This window comes from Pseudophryne corroboree, chromosome 4, assembly GCF_028390025.1.
Source record: "Pseudophryne corroboree isolate aPseCor3 chromosome 4, aPseCor3.hap2, whole genome shotgun sequence".
Taxonomy (NCBI): Eukaryota; Metazoa; Chordata; class Amphibia; order Anura; family Myobatrachidae; genus Pseudophryne; species Pseudophryne corroboree.
Window position 1 is genome coordinate 701,304,037 of NC_086447.1, and position 21,344 is coordinate 701,325,380.

At 45.1% G+C, this 21,344-nt stretch overlaps 1 protein-coding gene and 1 non-coding gene across 10 annotated transcripts in view; both read left to right on the top strand.

The window, feature by feature from the left end:
* BIRC6 (baculoviral IAP repeat containing 6) overlaps positions 1 to 21,344 on the top strand; it is a 771,630-nt gene that overhangs the window by 321,338 nt on the left and 428,948 nt on the right. For all 9 annotated transcript variants that reach the window (XM_063917949.1, XM_063917953.1, XM_063917952.1 and 6 more), the window contains 2 exons: positions 5,429 to 5,562; positions 7,589 to 7,742. In XM_063917949.1, the coding sequence (XP_063774019.1) occupies positions 5,429 to 5,562; positions 7,589 to 7,742 (288 nt within the window). The remainder of the gene's footprint in view (positions 1 to 5,428; positions 5,563 to 7,588; positions 7,743 to 21,344) is intronic.
* LOC134913537 (U5 spliceosomal RNA) lies at positions 12,449 to 12,564 on the top strand. The gene has a single exon (XR_010177279.1). It is a non-coding gene; the product is annotated as a U5 spliceosomal RNA (small nuclear RNA).

The window sequence follows — 21,344 nt, forward strand, 5'->3', positions numbered from 1 at the left end:
ATAGAGGGAGGAGCCAGCCCACACTCTCAAACTCTTAAAGTGCCAATGGCTCCTGGTGGTCCAGTCTATACCCCATGGTACTAATCAGGTATTTCTCTACGTCCAATCCTCGGGGCTTGGGTTCTGAAGGCCGTGGATGATTGGCTAGCACGAGTAGTGTCTGGAATGCAATCTGACGATCTATTAGAAGCTATTCAATTAGCAGCACAAATTTCTGAAGCTCTTATATAGGATAAGTCTTGTTGGACTCCAGTCATGTGTATCTGCCTTAGCCGTAAAGGCAAGATCATCTTTCTGACTTCGGGTTTGGAACACTGACTCCGATTCACAACAGACTTTAACAGCCTTTCCCTTTTGAAGGGGAGTTTCTTTTTGGCTCGGAACTAACAAATGTTATATCCAATACTACTGGGGGTAAGAACCCTTTTTTTCCAGTTTCTCTTCAAAAACCGAATCCCACGAAGTTTCGGTCCTTTCATACTCAGCGCAGGGGAAGTTTCCAGTCCTTTCGGGTTCAAGATTTCAGATTTCCACGTAGAGGAGCATTCCGAGGTAGAGAAACACAGGCAACTCGTAGACTAGCCATAAAGTTTACCGCATGATGATTTGAGGTCTCCAGAGGGATCATTGGTGGTCGGGGCTTGGTTATTGCAGTTCAAGGAAGTGTTGCTCCTGTCAAAATAAGATCGGTGGGTGACAGGGGTTATCTCCTGAGGATATATCTTGAACCTCGAGGAACTAGTCCCACACCTATTTTTCATCACTCCTCTCCCAAGCGATCCCTCCAGACGACCAGCTCTCATTCAGGTGATTGCCACGCTTTTACACAACGGAGAAATTCTTGCAGTTCCCAAACAACAAGGTCAGGGCTTTTACTCAAGTCTTTTTCATGTAAACAAACCGGATGGTTCGTTTCGGCCCATTTTAAATCTTAAATGTCTAAATCCGTATCTCTCTGCTAAGTAATTCAAAATGGAATCCATTCATTCAATTATTGGCTTCATGGAACCGGAGGAATATTTGGCTTCAATAGACATAAAGGATGCATACCTACATGTTCCCATTTGGACAGGTCACCAGCATCTTCTGAGATTTGCTGTTGGCCCTTGGCACTTTCAGTTTCAGGCTCTCCCGTTCGGCCTCTCCATGGCCCCTCTGTGTTTACAAGAATCAACGCCCATATAGTTTCAGTACTGAGGTGTCGGGGAGTGAATATTACTCCCTACTTAGACGACCTGTTGCTCAAGACTCCGTCAGAGACGCTTCTTCACCAACACTTGTGGCTCACAATAGACACCCTGCAGTCATTTGGGTGGATAATAAATTTTCCAAAATCGTCACTGCTTCCTTCCCAGAGGATGGTACTTCTAGGTCTCTTGTTCGACACCAGGAGCCAGAAAGTGCTTCTTCATCAGGACAAGATTCAAAACCTACGGTCCAGAATCCGATCCCTGTTACAATTGCCGATAGTCTAAGTTCTCAGATGCATGTAGGTGTTAGGCAAGATGGTAGCAACTTTCGAGGCAGTACCATATGCCAGATTTCATGCCTGACCCCTTCAAGCTCAAATTCTCAGCTGTTGGAATCATAGGGGACCACTCCTGGACTCGCAGTTGTTTTGTTGGTTCAGACTCGTCAGTCTCTCCTTTGGTGGCTTCACAGCCACAATCTGACCAAGGGGGCGCCATTCACTATTTGGTCTTGGATGATTGTCACCACGGACACCAGCCTCACGGGCAGGGGAGCGGTGTTTCAAACTCATCACTTCGAGGGACTCTGGAACAGTCAGTCGACTTTACAAATCAACATCTTAGAATTGAGAGCGATCTGGTATGCTCTGATTAACGTACAGACCATGGTCCAGGGTCATCCGGTGCGCATTCAATCCGCCAATGCCACGGCGGTTACATAAACAAACGAAGAGGAACTCTAAGCTGGAACACCAATGAAGAGGTCTCCCATATTCTCCTCCAGTGGGCGGAGCGTTGGGTTCCGGCTATCTCCGCAATTCACATTTCGGGAGTCGAGAACTGGGAAGCACTTAAGCCGTCACTCGTTTCACCCGGGAGAGTGGGAGCTTCATCAGGTGGTGTTTCTTGCTGTAGTGTCTCTGTGGGGAACGCCCGACATCGATCTCAAGGTGTCTCGTCTCCACATAATGCTCCCTCAGTACAGGTCATGTACTCGGGATCCTCAGACAGCGCTGATCGATGCCTTGACAGCTCCATGGCAGTTTCAACTGGGATATGTGTTTCCACCTATTCCCCTGATTCCACGCCTGCTTCAACGCATCCGACGAGAAGGCCTGACGGTCATTCTTGTGACTCTGGATTGGCCACGTTGACCGTGGTTGAGGATAAGGAAGAAAAAGAAAGAAAAGGGATCTGTCTTCGGTGCACAAAGGTTTAAAATTTAACTTTTAATTAGTTGCTTAAAATATGACACGCTTTAACTTTAGCGTGTTTAGCTAATCTACTAATATGCAAAATATTACAAGACACACGAATAACATATATGTGAAATATAACACCACTGTGAATCACAAACAAAAAAGAGAAAAGATCTCACAAACATAAATTTGTTAAAACTGAGCGTCTGTTTTAAATCTGACAGTGGTACACGCTTCTGCGCAACATGGTGGCCAAGGAACCTTTCCGTCTACCTCTGGGATCAGATCTTCTTCTTCAAGGACCTTGTCGCCACCCCGATAATAATCAACTGGCTTTGACGGCATGGTTCTTGAATCCAGCATTTTTAAGAGCAATAGGGTTATCTCGCCCAGTGGTGAGAACGATGCTGCAAGTTAGTAAACCAGTCACTTCTCTAATTTATCACAGGGTGTGGTGTATCAACATTGCTTGGTGTGAAAAACGTGGGTTGTCATCGGGCCTCTTTAGAGTTCCACACCTGTTGTCTTTCCTTCAGGATAGTCTAACTAAAGGACTACGTCTTTCTTCCCTTAAAGGGCAGGTTTCCGCATTATCGGTGCTTTTTCATAAAAGATTGGCTCGCATTCCAGAGGTCCAGACGTTTCTTCAGGGGGTGCTTAGGATTCAGCATCCGTTTGTTCCCCCGGTTCCTCCCTGGGACTTAAATTTAGTCCTTCAGAAATCTCAGTTTGAACAACTGGAATCTGTGAAATGAAGGTTCCTCACTTTAAGGTTGTTTTCCTTTTGGTCATTGCTTCGGCCAGACGTGTTTCGGAGTTGGGGGCCCTTTCTTGCAGGTCGCCTTTGTTGGTTTTTCATGATGACCTAGAGGTCTTGCTTACGAAGCCTTCCATCCTGCTGAAGGTTATGCCGGCTTTCAAACTGAATCAAGACGACGTGCTTCCGGCGTTTGCTCCAAATTCTTCCGGAGAGGATGGTCATTTGGTGTTTATTGAATGTTGTTAGAACTTTATGCGTTTATTTGTCCCGTACTGAATCTTTTGGTCATACGGATACGTTGCTGATTCTGATTGACGCACCCAAATGGGGTTGGCCGGCTTCTAAAAACACGGTGGCTCGGGCTTCTAAAAACACGGTGGCTCATTGGGTGCCCTCAGCTATTCGACAAGCCTATGTATCCTGACATACAAGGCTATTAACCAAACTGCACCAACATACATCTCTTCACGCAACTCAAAATATCTCCCTACCTGACCTCTCCGCTCAGCACAAGTTCTTCGTCTCTCATCCACACGCATTACTTGTTCACACTCAGAATTACAGGACTTTATCCACTCTGTGGAATGCCCTACCACGCACAATAAGACACACCTCTAGTCTCCAAACCTTTAAACGTTCCCTGAAAAATCACCTCTTCAGACAAGCCCATCAAATTCCAGACCCACCCACATAACCTTCAGTGCTTCTCTATTTAATTACATCCTCTCTGTATAGTATACATAACACCACATATTTTGTCTCTTTACTCTCACACCCTCCTGACACTTGGCCAACATTGCAGGGTGATCATATCATACAACCCATTAAGAACCTAGCAATCTGGTGGACCATTATGCAATAGGTAGCATCTATCCTTGTGTATCAATGCCTATTTCCCTATAGATTGTAAGTTTGCGAGCAGGGCCTTCCTACCTCTGTCTGTCTGTTTTTACCCAGTTTTGTTCTATTACTGTTTTAATCGTAAAGCGCAACAGATTATACTGCGCTATATAAGAAACTTAATTAACAAATAATAATCCTCTCATGTTCCTGACCCACTGAGGGCTCATTCGACTAGGGCCGTTGGAGCCTCTTGGGCTGTTCATTGGGGTGTATCTGAGCAGCTGTGTAGAGCGGCTACCTGGTCGTCCGTGCATACCTTCACAGTTTATCGTTTTCACACTTTTGGTTTGGAGACTGCCTCTGTTTGGCGTCAGATTTTACAGACCGCTATGGTGCCTGTTTCTCCCTCCCATCAGTAAGCGCGCAGCGTCCCCCAGATGGATGAAAGAGACAGATTTTTGTTTACTTAACGTAAAATCTTTCTCTCATTCCATCTGGGGGACGCTGCGATCCCTCCCGTATTTTTGTCTGGTCTAATGGTTATGTTTTGTTCTGTCTCTTTCGGCTTGGCTTAACATTAACTGAGGTGATTGTTGGTCAGGCTGGAGATGGGAGGGGTTAGAGGGGGAGGAGTTTGTTTTCTGTAGGTTCTGTGCCAATCCCCCTCACCACACACTAACCCATCAGTGAGTGCGCAGCGTCCCCCAGATGGAATCAGAGAGAGATTTTATGGTAAGTTAACAAAAAAAACCTTATTTTGGAGGCAGCACTTAGTGATGGGTACTAGTGACATCCGTGAAAGTGGGTATAACAGTTATGGTTCTGTGGTATGTATTTATGGTCTGTATTGAGTGCATGGTCTCTACAAAACTAGTATACATTTTCTGCTCTAGTAGGAGTTTTAATATAAAAATATGTGCCATAGAAATTGCCCATATATGTGAATGAGGAAATTTGTCTTTAAATTGTCCTTTTTTTATTTTTTATTGTGTACTATCTTATTTTCTGCGTGTTTGAGATTCAAGGAGGGTCTCCACCATATTATGTGACTTTTGCATGGTTAGAGTGGTAATGGACATTTTCTGTAATTATCTCTCTGCAGTTAGGATTAATTTAGAATACAGAAATATAGAAATACTGTATATTTGTAAATGTAAAAATCCCAAATCAATTTTCATTGTTTTTGTATCAACTAGCTAGCAGCATGGAAATAGAATGTAACAATATTATCATGGTAACATATTTGTTAAATAATGAAGAGGCTATTGTTGGATTTTCAGTAGTTTAACATTATTGACTTTTTCTGTATACATACAACTATGTGGAAAACATGAAAGTACAGCCTTAAAATTGCCCAGTAATCATCCTCATGGTCCAGGTGTTTAGGGGCAGACCTCACTACTTGGCAGTATTAAAGCTGTTTTTATCGCCCAAAGGTGGTCCGCCTCTATCATCTTTGGATAAAGATAAAGAAATTGACCTTGAATTACTGCAAGACCTGATGGAAGTTGATATTGATCCTTTAGATATTGATTTGGAAAAAGATCCTCTCGCTGCCAAAGTTTTCAAGGTAAGGCACGTGAGTTTTCATGTAACATGGTGGCAATTGTTTTTTCTTACTCTCTCATAAAAGTATGAAGATGTGTGATCTTCCCAATCACTTTAGTCCCTTTTAACTTGTTAACGCGTTGATAACTAAATCACTACTTCAGTTCAATAGAAGATTGCCAACAACAACAACAACTGCCTTCAGTTTCATGGGAAGAAATTTGACGTCCATGATATTACAAATACTAATTTTTGTGTATATATTACATTTTATTTTGTGAAGAAAAATTTGTTATATTTAGTTACATAGAGATTTCAAATGCTTTATTTTATCCATTATTCCTCTCAACTTGCTGCTGTTCTACAAGCTTTGATGGTACATGGATGCCATGTTTTTCCATTGAATATTGGTTACACAGGAGATGCAGTATAATGTGACTTTTATACAGCTGGTTAGGGTAACAACGAGGCAGGAAATACCCCTTCAGCTAATCTCCGTTTTCTAAACTGTACTTAACGTATTTATAGTTCTTTGTTTAGATCATAGGTTAGTTTATTAATTGTTTCTATTTGAATTAAGCAGCACTTGCATATGTACCAGCCACATTATATACAGTGTGTTTGTATAAATTAATCTTCTTGTGAATAGACACTTAAATGTAACAGTTGACTTTGTTAATCACTGTGACAGCAGTTTTACTAATGTTTAGGTTTTACTGGTATATTCAATTCATGTCATCCGACGGAAAGGATTCGACGTGAGTATTCAATGCCGCGGATTTGGCCATTCCCCACATGCCAACCCGACTTATTTTAAAGTCTGATCGACATTGTCTGGAACGGGGCTAAAACCTGTCTGAATTAGCCGCGTTTCTGACAACACACGTGGATCGCCGACTGAAGCAGCCGATCCACGTGCTTTCCGACAAGTCAGGAATTTCCGACTTGTTGGGAAAAATGTGCTGGCATTGAATAGGTCGGAACACCTTCCGAGCTAAAACACTCGGAAACTGACATCTTTCCGACAAGACGGCAGTTTCCGACAGGTATTGATTATACTCCTTAGTCATATTTTATTGTTCATTGAAATAGTAACACTATTGATTTAATTTTTTTATTTTTATTACTGTTTGTCAACAGTTCTGAAATAGTTCAATGGCAAGGTGTATTAGCAAGATGTTTAATTCATCCTATTTAGCATCTCAGAGTGCATTACATGTATCCCCTTCACTAACAGGTGTGTTCTCATACATCATTGCTACAGTCACACCAAACAGCCCCTCTGTGTGCCAGGTCCTGTGATACTCTGCTAGCGCCGGGTGTCTCTTTTGTGGAAAATGAGTACTAGTCACAACAAGTTGTAGCCATCACGCACCAGGAGGCTCTGCTAATTGATTTGATATATGGCACTTGTATATCTGTTTGTGAGTGAGTGTCGGAATCTGCGTACGAAGTGCTACAATGTTGCAGACGCAACTTTTTTCTTATACAACTTCCACTGTGCTCTGTATACAGATTCAGACACACACAGCTGCAGCTTATTCTCTCAGTTCCATTGTGCTGTATGATGTATTTACACTAGGTGTATGAGGACACATCTGTAAATTTAAGTATTTTAACGGGTGTATTCAATGCATGTGGGATACTCTCCGGAGAGGATCAGACAGTGCAGTATTCAATTAGCGAGCAATTCTGACAGATTTTGCCTATTTCCGACAATGCTGATCTGACTTTTTTGAAGTCTGATAAGCATTGTTGAAAACGGGCCAAAAAACTTCGGAATTAGCCGCTAATTTGATAAAACACTGGGATCCGCCGCTGATAAATTAGAAAAACGGCAGCTCCATTGAACCCTGATTCAACCAAAAATGTAATACACCTGTAAGCGTGCAATGTCAACTGTAATCACAATATCATGGTTTTGGTTCCTCTACTGTACATACCATCAATGGCAGGGACACTGGCTACTTAATGCATTTTTAGGTTTGTGAGCATTTGATTGCGTTTATTGAGTGTTTGTGTTTTCTTTCTTTTTTGTACACCAAAAGCCTATTAGCAGCACGTGGTATGATTATTGGGGTGCTGACTACGGCACCTATAATTACAACCCTTACATCGGAGGTGTTGGGATTCCAGTGGCAAAACCAGCAGCCACTACAGAAAAAAACGGTGCCCAAACCGTGACCGTGTCTGTTTCTCAAGGTGAGCATGTTCTACACTATGTAATGTTCAATATCTGTTTGTTTCTATATAAATGGAATGTGTGAGCATGGAGGCCATTTTGACAAGGTTAGAACAACCTGCAGCCTAAGCATCACTATATGCTAACAGCAACATAGGCTATTTCAGTTTAACTCCATGTGCAAGCAATATGGAAGTGATGTCTATTCTAACATGTAAGAAATTTGAGTAGCCCATCAGATTCAAGTCAGATTGGTATCGTGTTTCTTCCCCCCCCCACCCCCCCACCCCCCCTCTTACATCTTAGAGGATGCTGGGAACTCCGTAAGGACCATGGGGTATAGACTGGCTCCGCAGGAGACATGGGCACTATAAAGAACTTTAGAATGGGTGTGCACTGGCTCCTCCCTCTATGCCCCTCCTCCAGACCTCAGTTGATTCCTGTGCCCAGAGGACACTGGGTGCATTATAGGGAGCTCTCCTGAGTGAAAAAAGAATTTTGTTAAGTTTTTTATTTTCAGGGAGCACTGCTGGCAACAGGCTCCCTGCGTCGTGGAACTGAGGAGAGAGAAGCAGACCTACTTAAGTGATAGGCTCTGCTTCTTAGGCTACTGGACACCATTAGCTCCAGAGGGAGTCGGAACGCAGGTCTCCCCTCGCAGTTCGTCCCAGAGCCGCGCCGCCGTCGTCCTCACAGAGCCGGAAGATAGAAGCCGGGTGAGTATAAGAAGAAAGAAGACTTCAAAGGCGGCAGAAGACTTCAGATCTTCCCTGAGGTAAGCGCGTAGCGGTAACACTGCGCGCCATTGCTCCCACACACAACACACACGAGCAGGCACTGATGGGAGCAGGGCGCAGAGGGGGCGCCCTGGGCAGCAATATAAACCTCTAGCACTGGCATATAAGTATATATAGGCTGCAGAGGCAGTAGTTATAAAAATCCCCCGCCAGTTATACAAAATTGAGCGGGACCAAAGCCCGCCGCTGGAGGGGGCGGAGCTTGATACCACAACACTAACCAGCGACATTTTCTCCACAGTGTACTGCAGAGAAGCTGGCTCCCCGGACTCTCCCCTGCTGAACACGGTGGCACAGGGCTGAAAAGAGGAGGGGGGGGGGGCGCACTTGTAAGGCGCAGTGAGTGTATTACACAGATAATTATATATAAAAAAGCGCTATATTTTCTTTATCATCCACTAGGGGTCACTGGAGTACTCTTGGGATATGGACGGGCGGAGCCGAACAAAGGCACTGAATATTCAAATTTAGGACTCTCCCCCCCCTCCATATCCCCAAGTACCTCAGTGTACTTTGCCAGTGTTTTTTCGGTGCTCACAGATGAACATCGGCTTGTGGCAATGGCCACTTTTCAGATTTTTATTTTTATTTTTAATTTTTACACTGCCCGTCTCAGTTTATGGAAAAACATGGGTCCGGGATGGTGTCGCTGCAAGGCAGCGGATGGCGTGTCGGTCCTCACAAAGAGCACCCTCACAGCCACAGGCGCTATAGACAAGCGCATGGCGTGTCGGTCCTCACAAAGAGCACCCTCACAGCCACAGGCAGCCATTGTCTCCTTTAAACTGAACGGAGCTTACAGAAAGAAGATCCGTTACAGCCAGGATAAGACAAAGAGCTGGAAGGAGCTTACACTTACAGAAGCTCCGTCACAGCCAAGATGAGGCTGAAACGGAGCTTGCAGAGAGAAGAGAAGGCGGCACAAGGTATGAGTGTCAGGGCGGTCAGCTCACGCTGCCGCCCTGCTGTGTGTGTGTTATGCTGTAGAAATGACATAGCCGCTGAGCACGTGAACTACACGCCGCTGAAGGTCTTGCTGAACGATGCGCAGAGCGGCCGCACGTCACTCAGACGTTGGCCGCTCTCACTGCGCTGATGGCCCGGTACGAGAATCTCCGTGCGCTGTACTAAGAGAGCGGCCGCACGTCACTCAGACGCCGGCCGCTCTCACTGCTCTGAGGGCACGGCACCGCTAGACGCTACCGCCATTCTCCTGGGCTGACCTAAGTAGAGCGGCCGCACGTCACTCAGACGCCGGCCGCTCTCACTGCTCTGCTGCGGCACCGTTACACGCCGCCGACATTCTCCGGGCGCTCAACTAAGAGAGCGGCCGCACGTCACTCAGACGCCGGCCGCTCTCACTGCTTTCATGGCCCGGCACCGCTACACGCCGCCGAGACAGTGGCCGCACGTCACTAAAGGACGCAGGCCACTTTTCCAAACACCGCAGACACAGGGAGACTGTGTACTGCTGTAGGAAGCAGCTGCCGGACGGCTCCCCGGCGCTAGATTCAGGCTCTCCTGCTCTCCCTGCTTCCGATCTCCGTACGCTGCAGGTAAGGGATGCAGGGGGGGGGGGGGGAATAATACCCATAGCAGCAGCAAAGGCTGCATGGGTTCAAAATACACAAGCAGCGCAGCACGTTAACAGCACGTTTTATATATATAAATATAATGAAGCTTTTGCTGGCAATAATATCAGTATGAACTGTGATTATAGGTGTAAACACTTTGTATATATATATAATATATATATGAGGCTTTGGCTGGCAATAGGTTATCAGTGGCATAACCTATTACACGTTTAACCATGTTTTCTGTTATTTTTGGTTACAGTTGCATAAATACACTGCAGGCAGTGCTCATATTATTTGAATACATATATTTTACTGTATCCTATGTATAATAGGCTATTAAGCATAATAACTGTATAATAGGCTATTAAGCCTATATTAAAACTGCAGCAGGTACCCTGTACTATGATTTTCTGGGAAAGCATGGCATGACGGCCATTTTAATCATTGCTGGTTTTCCAGTTATAATTCCAGACCATACACCTCTACTCCACAAGGAGGCGCAGGGGTGTTAGTGGGAATTTTTTTTTTTAGTTCAAGATAATTCTGGAACATTCCTGCCCTACATCTTTAAGCCACCAGAAGGCGCAGGGGTGTTAGTAGGAATTTGGTTCGGGTTTCATGCCCATGTGAACTGCTTTTCACATAAAGACTTTGGTTTCCTAATAAATATGCTGTTCAGCAATAACATATATATATAGATATATATGCCATATAATAATCGTGCAAGTGTCTGTCTGTTGCCTATTATGATGTCTGTCTACATAGCGAATAAGGCTCTAGTGCAGACTAAAAATGTTAACATTGGCAATTCAAATTAAAACAGCGGTAATCGGAGTCTCAGAATAACTCCGCCAGCGCTAACAAAAGACAATCTTTCCAAAGTGACAATTTTCCTTTGGGTACCAGAGTGTTTATTTCACTAGTCTTATAATTTAATGCACGATTCTATGTCAAATCTCACACCGATAACTACAAGTGAGCAGGGTACATTAGTCCAGCACTCAGATAGTGCGGGGTTTTAGACAACCATACATAATAGTTTCCAAAAGGACGCGATCCGCCATTGGTATATGCGTTTCTGTCAAACATTATAAAAACCACAGATACATTTGGGTCACTAGAATCTATCTATGGAACCATGCCGATCACGGTTAAAAGAAGCTGCAGAGTATATCTGTAAAGCTTTTGCTAACGCCGGTTATTTTCAAATTGTCGCTAGTTAAGCGCGACAAGCCCAGAGCTTGTTTGCTCCTAAATTGGATATATGTGTAACGACATTTTATCCCTTTACGGTATTCTGCCATTAGCGCATACAATATACTTGTAACAGCGTTTTATTCTTTTATAAACATCAGTCACGTCTTGTAACGACAGGACGTTACAGTCAGCAAGCCAGTGGTTTGATGACCTCTTTTACATTTGTGGAAGTGCGTCTTTTCAGGTTACATTTGCGAGGTTTCATGACTTCAACTCATATATGTCTCAGCTATTTACAGCTTAGAGTACAAAACTGCTTCTGGCGAACGGTTTGGCAGGTTGTCATTTAGTCTTTGCTGGGTTATAAACCAGTCAATAGTACGCCAACAGAGTCAAAATGACTTATTCCCGTCTGTTTGAGCAAAATCAAACAGCTCCGTTGCAATATCAATCAGCAAGTCATTTACTACAGTTAGAAAATGAAAATGGATTTTCTGCAGTTAGTTTTTGCTTATTGCAGCCACAAAATTGTATAATTGCATTTGATCTTCACAATGCGTATTTACCCAGTCCGGTTTCTTCATCACAGGTTCTAGCGTTTGCAAATCGCCACAACCATTAACCATTTCATTTATACCGTTGCTTATCGCTGCCGGTATTTACCAAAGTGATGTTGGAATAATCGCTCATCTCACATAAGAACTATGTATCAACAAAGTTCCTCTATCTTGCGCTACTAAGGTATACTGCGGTAGCAGATTAAGTTCGAAAACAATCACATCTAAGTCGGTCTAAACGATGTCAATTCCTAGGTAAGATTATAAATACGGTAAATCAAAGACTTTTACCTACTACACCAGCAAGAACAAAGGTACACGCACATTAGCGGTACATTGGTGTATTCACTTATTAAGAATCAAGATGTGTTTTCAATCGCGTTTCTCACAGAGGGACAAGGGTGCGTATACTCTGGACGACAGTCACAGAGAGTCAGGATTTGTAGTTAAAATCAACGCAAAGGTTCTAAAACACGACAGATTGCTGTCAATAAATGTCCTAGAACTCTGTGCATTTTACAATGCAATAGATAAATGTCCTAGAACTCTGTGCATTTTACAATGCAATAAATAATTCGTTTTCAGTCTGTCCAGGGATAGACTCTGGGTTCTCTTCAGAACGAATAAATCTTTCGCTTTTTACTAAAGATTTCTGTAGACAGGAACAACCGTGAGTTTCATGTAATTTTGTTTTTTCATGCCTAGCTCACGCTGCCCTTAAGCAGTCAAACAAAGCAACGGCAGTTGCATACACAACAACCAGTGAAAACCAAGAAGCCGCATGGCAATGCGGCAGGTAACTCAAATCTTCAATGGCTCAGAACGCCATTATGTGAAAATGTCAAGACATCAATCCGTGAGTGGACATTTGTTAGACAAAAGATCTCACCCGTCAGGGTTTGGATCTTGAAAACTGGACATTAAATCCAGAGGTGTTTCATATGTGAGTCCACAGAAGGCGGTTACCCCAAGTATACATAATGGCATCTCGCCACAATTACAAAAGCTCAGTATATGTACATCACATTCATGGGGTCATTCAGCATCGTGTATCTGGCTCCACCATTTTCCGCTTCTCTCTTCGTTGCCAAAACGGATCAGAAGACAGTTCGTCACAGTCATACTGGTGGTATCTCATGGGTTTCGGAGAAGTTTGCTTCTCGAATTTTCAAGTAATACTTGCACACGATCTTGCCCCGCTCATAATACGGCCAACCTGTTACATCACGGAACGTTCTTTTACCCATAGTTACCTATGTACCTATTATCTATGTACCGCAGCTGCGGTTGACGGGGTGAGAGTTCAGACCTCTCTCTTAAAAAATAGAGAATTACAGTATCGGTTATACCAACCATGTTACGAAATAGTAAGCCGCTTAAGGCAGCTCATAATTAAAAAATTTCGTGTGCTTACATAGGTTGTAAACCTCGGAAGTTTCCAACATCATACTTCAAGTACCCGTATTCTGTTAAACGGGATGGGATGGAAAACTGCGTTCATCTGCACTAAGAGTGCAGGTATCTGTGTGGTAAACTTATTTTCTCTATCGTCCTAAGTGGATGCTGGGGTTCCTGAAAGGACCATGGGGAATAGCGGCTCCGCAGGAGACAGGGCACAAAAAAGTAAAGCTTTTACCAGATCAGGTGGTGTGCACTGGCTCCTCCCCCTATGACCCTCCTCCAGACTCCAGTTAGATTTTGTGCCCGAACGAGAAGGGTGCAATCTAGGTGGCTCTCCTAAAGAGCTGCTTAGAGAAAGTTTAGCTTAGGTTTTTTACTTTACAGTGAGTCCTGCTGGCAACAGGATCACTGCAACGAGGGACTTAGGGGAGAAGTAGTGAACTCACCTGCGTGCAGAGTGGATTTGCTGCTTGGCTACTGGACACTAGCTCCAGAGGGACGATCACAGGTACAGCCTGGATGGTCACCGGAGCCGCGCCGCCGGCCCCCTTGCAGACGCTGAAGAGAGAAGAGGTCCAAATTCGGCGGCTGAAGACTCCTGAGTCTTCATAAAGGTAGCGCACAGCACTGCAGCTGTGCGCCATTTTCCTCTCAGCACACTTCACACAACAGTCACTGAGGGTGCAGAGCGCTGGGGGGGGCGCTCTGAGAGGCAAATAAAAACCTTATTAGAGGCAAAAAATACCTCACATATAGCCCACAGAGGCTATATGGAGATATTTAACCCCTGCCTAACTTCAAAAATAGCGGGAGACGAGGCCGCCGAAAAAGGGGCGGGGCCTATCTCCTCAGCACACAGCGCCATTTTCTCTCACAGAAAAGCTGGAGAGAAGGCTCCCAGGCTCTCCCCTGCACTGCACTACAGAAACAGGGTTAAAACAGAGAGGGGGGGCACTGATTTTGGCGATATTGTATATATATAAAAGATGCTATAAGGGAGAAACACTTATATAAGGTTGTCCCTATATAATTATAGCGTTTTTGGTGTGTGCTGGCAGACTCTCCCTCTGTCTCCCCAAAGGGCTAGTGGGTCCTGTCCTCTGTCAGAGCATTCCCGGTGTGTGTGCTGTGTGTCGGTACGTGTGTGTCGACATGTATGAGGACGATGTTGGTGAGGAGGCGGAGAAATTGCCTGTAATGGTGATGTCACTCTCTAGGGAGTCGACACCGGAATGGATGGCTTATTTAGAGAATTACGTGAGAATGTCAACACGCTGCAAGGTCGGTTGACGACATGAGACGGCCGACAATCTATTAGGACCGGTCCAGGCGTCTCAGAAACACCGTCAGGGGTTTTAAAAACGCCCATTTACCTCAGTCGGTCGACACAGACACAGACACGGACACTGAATACAGTGTCGACGGTGAATAAACAAACGTATTTCTCATTAGGGCCACACGTTAAGGGCAATGAAGGAGGTGTTACGTGTTTCTGATACTACAAGTACCACAAGAAAGGGTATTATGTGGGAGTGAAAAAACTACCTGTAGTTTTTCCTGAATCAGATAAAATAAAATGAAGTGTGTGATGATGCGTAGGGTTACCCCGATAGCAAATATTGGCGTTATACCCTTTCCCGCCAGAAATTAGGGTACGTTGGGAAACACCCCTTAGGGTGATAAGGCGCTCACACGCTTATCAAGTGGCGTTACCGTCTCCAGATACGGCCGCCCTCAAGGAGCCAGCTGATAGGAAGCTGGAAAAATATCCTAAAAAGTATATACACACATACGGTGGTTATACTGCGACCAGCGATCGCCATCAGCCTGGAGATGCAGTGCTGGGTTGGCTTGGTCGGATTCCCTGACTGAAAATATTTTATTCATGTAGAGCATTTAATAGGATGCATTCTATATATATGTATGTGAGATGCACAGAGGGATATTTGCTCTCTGGCATCAAGATAAGTGCGTTGTCCATATCTCCCAGAAGATGTCAGGGACACGACAGTGGTCAGGTGATACAGATCCCATACGGCAGATGGAAGTATTGCTGTATAAAGGGAAGGAGTTATTTGGGGGTCGGTCCATCGGACCTGGGGACCACAGCAACAGCTGGGAAATCCAACCTTTTTTACCCCAAGTTACATCTCAGCTAAAAAAGACACCGTCTTTTCAGCCTCAATCTTTCCTTTCCCATGAGGGCATGCAGGCAAAAGGCCAGTCATATCTGCCCAGACATAGAGGTAAGGGAAGTAGACTGCAGCAGGCAGCCCTTTCCCAGGAAAAGAAGCCCTCCACCGCGTCTGCCAAGTCCTCAGCATGACGCTGGGGCCGTGCAAGCGGACTCAAGGTGGGGGGGTAGTCTCAAGAGTCTCAGGGCGCAGTGGGATCACTCGCAAGTTGACCCCTAGATCGTACGAGTATTATCCCAGGGGTAAAGATTGGAGAGTCGAGACATCTTCTCCTCGCAGCTTCCTGAAGTCTGCTTTACCAACGGCTCCCTCCGACAGGGAGGCAGCATTGGAAACAATTCACAAGCTGTATATCCAGCAGGTGATAATCAAAGTACCCCTCCTACGACAAGGAAAAGGGTATTATTTTTCCACACTATATTGTGGTACTGAAGCCAGACGGCTTGGTGACACATAGTCTAAATCTAAAATGTTTTGAACACTTACATAAAAGGTTCAAATCGAGATAAAGTCACTCAGAGCAGTGATAGCGAACCGGAAAAAAGGGGACTATATGGTGTCCCTGGACATCAAGGATTACCTCCATGTCCAAAATTTGTCCTTCTCATCAAGGGTACCTCTGGTTCGTGGTACAGAACTGTCAATATCAGTTTCAGACGATGCCGTTTGAATTATCCACGGCACCCCGGGCCTTTTTACCAAGGTAATGGCCGAAAAGATGTTTCTTCAAAGAAAAAAGGCATCTAAATTATCCCTTACTTGCACGACCTAAAAAGGGCAAGTTCCAGAGAACAGTTGGAGGTCGGAAGAGCACTATCTAAAGTAGTTCTTCGACGGCACGACTGGATTCTAAATATTCCAAGAATCGCAGCTGTTTTCCGACGATACGTCTGCTGTTCCTAGGGATGATTCTGGACACGGTTCAGAAAAAGGTTTTTCTTCCCGAGGAAAAAGCCAAGGAGTTATCCGACCTGTCAGGAACCTCCTAAAACCAGGAAAGGTGTCTGTACATCAATGCACAAGAGTCCTGGGAAAAATGGTGGCTTTTTACGAAGCAATTCCATTCGGCAGATTCCATGCAAGAATTTTCCAAAGGGATCTGTTGGACAAATGGTCAGGGTCGCATCCTCAGATGCACCTGCGAATAACCTTGTCGCCAAGGACAAGGGTATATCTTCTGTGGTGGTTGCAAAAGGCTCATCTATTGGAGGGCCGCAGATTCGGCATACAGGATTTGATCCTGGTGACCACGGACGCCAGCCTGAGAGGTTGGGGAGCAGTCACACAAGGAAGAAACTTCCAGGGGGTATGGACGAACCTGGAAAAGTCTATTCACATAAACATTCTGGTACTAAGAGCAATCTAAAATGCTCTAAGCCAGGCGGAACCACTCCTGCAAGGAAAACCGGTGTTGATTCAGTCGGACAACATCACGGCGGTCGCCCATGTAAACAGACAGGGCGGCACAAGAAGCAGGAGTGCAATGGCAGAAGCTGCCAAGATTCTTCGCTGGGCGGAGAATCACGTAATAGCACTGTCAGCAGTGTTCTTCCCGGGCGTGGACAACTGGGAAGCAGACTTCCTCAGCAGACACGATATACACCCGGGAGAGGGGGGTCTTCATCCAGAAGTCTTCCACATGCTAATAAACTGTTGGGAAAGACCAATGGTAGACATGATGGCGTCTCGCCTCAACAAGAAACTGGACAAGTATTGCGCCAGGTCAAGAGATCCACAGGCAATAGCTGTGGACGCACTGGTAACACCTTGGGTGTACAAATCAGTATATGTGTTTCCTCCTCTGCCTCTCATACCAAAGGTATTGAAGATTATACGGTGAGGAGGAGTAAGAAATACTAGTGGCTCCGGATTGGCCAAGAAGGACTTGGTACCCGGAACTTCAAGAGTTGGTCACGGACGACCCGTGCCCTCTACTTCTGAGAAGGGACCTGCTACAACAGGGTCCCTGTCTCTTTCAAGACTTACCGCGGCTGCGTTTGACGGCATGGCGGTTGAACGCCAGATCCTAAAAGGGAAAGGCATTCCAGAAGAAGTCATTCCTACCTTGATTAAGGCAAGGAAGGAAGTCACCGCGAAACATTATCACCGCATTTGGCGAAAATATGTCGCGTGGTGCGAGGATCGGAGTGTTCCGACGGAGGAATTTCAACTGGGTCGTTTCCTACATTTCCTACAATCAGGATTGTCTAGGGGTCTCAAATTGAGATCTATTAAGGTTCAAATTTCGGCCCTGTCAATATTCTTCCAAAAAGAATTGGCCTCAGTTCCTGAGGTACAGACTTTTGTTAAAGGAGTACTGCATATACAGCCTCCTGTGGTGCCTCCGGTGGCACCGTGGGATCTAAATGTAGTTTTAGATTTCCTCAAATCCCATTGGTTTGAACCATTGAAAAAGGTGGATTTTAAATATCTCACATGGAAAGTGACTATGTTACTGGCCCTGGCTTCCGCCAGGAGAGTATCTGAATTGGCGGCTTTATCTTATAAAAGCCCTTATCTAATCTTCCATTCGGATAGGGCAGAACTGAGGACTCGTCCGCATTTTCTCCCTAAGGTGGTATCAGCGTTTCACCTGAACCAACCTATTGTGGTGCCTGCGGCCACTGGCGACTTGGAGGACTCCAAGTTGTTGGACGTTGTCAGAGCCTTAAAAATATACATTTCAAGGACGGCTGAAGTCAGAAAATCTGACTCGCTGTTGATACTATATGCACCCAACAAGTTGGGTGCCCCTGCTTCTAAGCAGACGATTGCTCGTTGGATTTGTAACACAATTCAACTTGCTCATTCTGTGGCAGGCCTGCCACAGCCTAAATCTGTTAAGGCCCATTCCACAAGGAAGGTGGGCTCATCTTGGGCGGCTGCCCGAGGGGTCTCGGCATTACAATTCTGCCGAGCAGCTACGTGGTCGGGGGAAAACACGTTTGTAAAATTCTACAAATTTGATACCCTGGCAAAAGAGGACTTGGAATTCTCTCATTCGGTGCTGCAGAGTCATCCGCACTCTCCCGCCCGTTTGGGAGCTTTGGTATAATCCCCATGGTCCTTTCAGGAACCCCAGCATCCACTTAGGACGATAGAGAAAATAAGAATTTACTTACCGATTAATTCTATTTCTCGGAGTCCGTAGTGGATGCTGGGCGCCCATCCCAAGTGCGGATTATCTGCAATACTGTACATAGTTATTGTTAACAAATTCGGGTTATATTGTTAAGGAGCCATCTTTAAGAGGCTCTTTCTGTTATCATACTGTTAACTGGGTTTAGATCACAAGTTGTACGGTGTGATTGGTGTGGCTGGTATGAGTCTTACCCGGGATTCAAATTGCCTCCCTTATTGTGTACGCTCGTCCGGGCACAGTACCTAACTGGAGTCTGGAGGAGGGTCATAGGGGGAGGAGCCAGTGCACACCACCTGATCTGGTAAAAGCTTTACTTTTTTGTGCCCTGTCTCCTGCGGAGCCGCTATTCCCCATGGTCCTTTCAGGAACCCCAGCATCCACTACGGACTCCGAGAAATAGAATTATCGGTAAGTAAATTCTTATTTTCAAAGCGTTTGCCTCTATTTACGTCTGTAAACATCTTTCTACAAGGTGTCACCAAAGTTCAGACTCTATTTATCCCACCTACAGCGCCAGGCGATTTGAGGTTGGGTTCAGATTTCTTAGTTTTCATATTTTGGAATCCTTTCAACAAATGGGAATTAAGTTTCATATTTTTGAACCCGTACAACAAATGGGTATTAAGTTCTCACTTTGGAAAACATTTTTCTTCTAGCCTTGGCTTCGCCAAGGGTGCTTCGGCAAGGATTTTGTTTTCATATTTGGGTGCCTTGTATTCCAAGCCACCGTATTTGAGTTTTCTCATTACAAAGCAGATCTTCCGACAAAATCCGCTTTCGTATTCTTCACATCAATATACCAATAGTGGTTCCTGTGGGGACAGCACATTCTAAAATTCTGAATGTGGTACACGCGTTACGCGTTTATATATGTAGTACGTGATATGAATACGTTGTTTGTTCTATATGATACTGCAAACTGGGGTTAGCCAGTTTCTCAGCAGATTTTATCCAGTTGGATAATAATGACTACAAGTCAGGCTTACTTAAGGCTAAGTTACAATCGCCTACGTCAGTAATAGCATCCCACAGGTTCTGTGGGAATGTCACACCCAGCGGGTCGTGGAGCGTCTACGACGCGGCTACATAGCCTTTAGTGCACCACGTTTGTGCACGTTTACACGTTATGAATGGTGGCGCCATCAGCATTTAGCTTTGGCTGCCTACTGTTACAAGTATCAAACAGCTCTCCCGCCCACGAGGGAAGCTTTGGTACGTCCCAAGAGTACTCCAGTGACCCCTAGTGGATGATAAAGAAAATAGGATTTTGGTACTTACCAGGTAAATCCTTTTCTTTGAATCCATAGGGGGCACTGGACGCCCACCCAGAGCAGTTTTACCTGGGTTGTTGTAAGCTCAAGGGAGCTTAGTGAACAAATTTAACTTGGATGGTATTAAGCTCGAAGGAGCTTAGGGTAACACATTTTCACCAATTGGCTCAAATTATAAAGTTCTATCGGTTAAGGTGTCAACTGTTTAGTTGACAATAAGGTTACGGATCAACTTTGTGGTTGTCCGTTATGTTATAGGGATTCTCCATTGTCAACCTCTCTATATCCTGTTCGCTCAGTAAAAAACACTGGCAAAGTACACTGAGGTACTTGGGGATATGGAGGGGGGGGAGAGTCCTAAATTTGAATATTCAGTGCCTTTGTTCGGCTCCGCCCGTCCATATCCCAAGAGTACTCCAGTGCCCCCTATGGATTCAAAGAAAAGGATTTACCTGGTAAGTACCAAAATCCTATTATCTGGGAATTTGTTTCCAGTGTCAGTTGGCGCTTGGTGTGTGCTGACATACTCTCTCTCTGTCTCTCCAAAGGGCCTTATTGGTGAACTGTCTCCATATAAATATATCCCTGTGTGTGTGGGGGTGTCGGTACGAGTGTGTCGACATGTCTGAAGCGGAAGGGTCATCTAAGGAGAAGATGGAGCAGATGATTGTGGTGTCTCCGTCTGCAACGCCGACACCTGATTGGTTGGACATGTGGAATGTTTTAAATGCAAATGTGACCTTATTACATTAGAGGATGGACAAAGCAGAGTCCAGGGAAAAAGCAGGGAGTCAATCCATGGCTTTGACTGTGTCACAGGGCCCTTCAGGGTCTCAAAAACGTTCTCTATCCCAAATAGCAGACACTGATACTGACACGGATTCTGACTCCAGTGTCGACTACGATGATGCAAAGTTGCAGCCAAGGGTGGCCAAAAGTATTCATTATATGATGATTGCAATAAAAGATGTTTTGCATATCGCAGATGACTCCTCTGTCCCTGACACGAGGGTGCGCATGTATAAGGAAAAGAAACCTGAGGTAACCTTTCCCCCATCTCATGAGTTGAACGAGTTATTTGAAAAAGCTTGGGAAACTCCAGACAAAAAACGGCAGATTCCCAAGAGGATTCTTATGGCGTATCCTTTCCCTGCACAGGACAGGGTACGGTGGGAATCCTCGCCCAGGGTAGACAAGGCTTTAACGCGCTTGTCCAAGAAGGTGGCGCTACCGTCTCCTGACACGGCAGCCCTCCAGGATGCTGCTTATCGCAGACCGGAAACTACCTTAAAATCTATTTATGCGCATACAGGTGCTTTACTCAGACCGGCAATAGCATCGACATGGGTATGTAGCGTAGTTGCAGCTTGGACAGATACCTTGTCAGCTGACTTTGATACCCTAGATAGGGATACCATTTTATTGAATTAAGGTCATATTAAAGACGCAGTCTTATATATGAGAGACGCTCAAAGAGACGTTGGG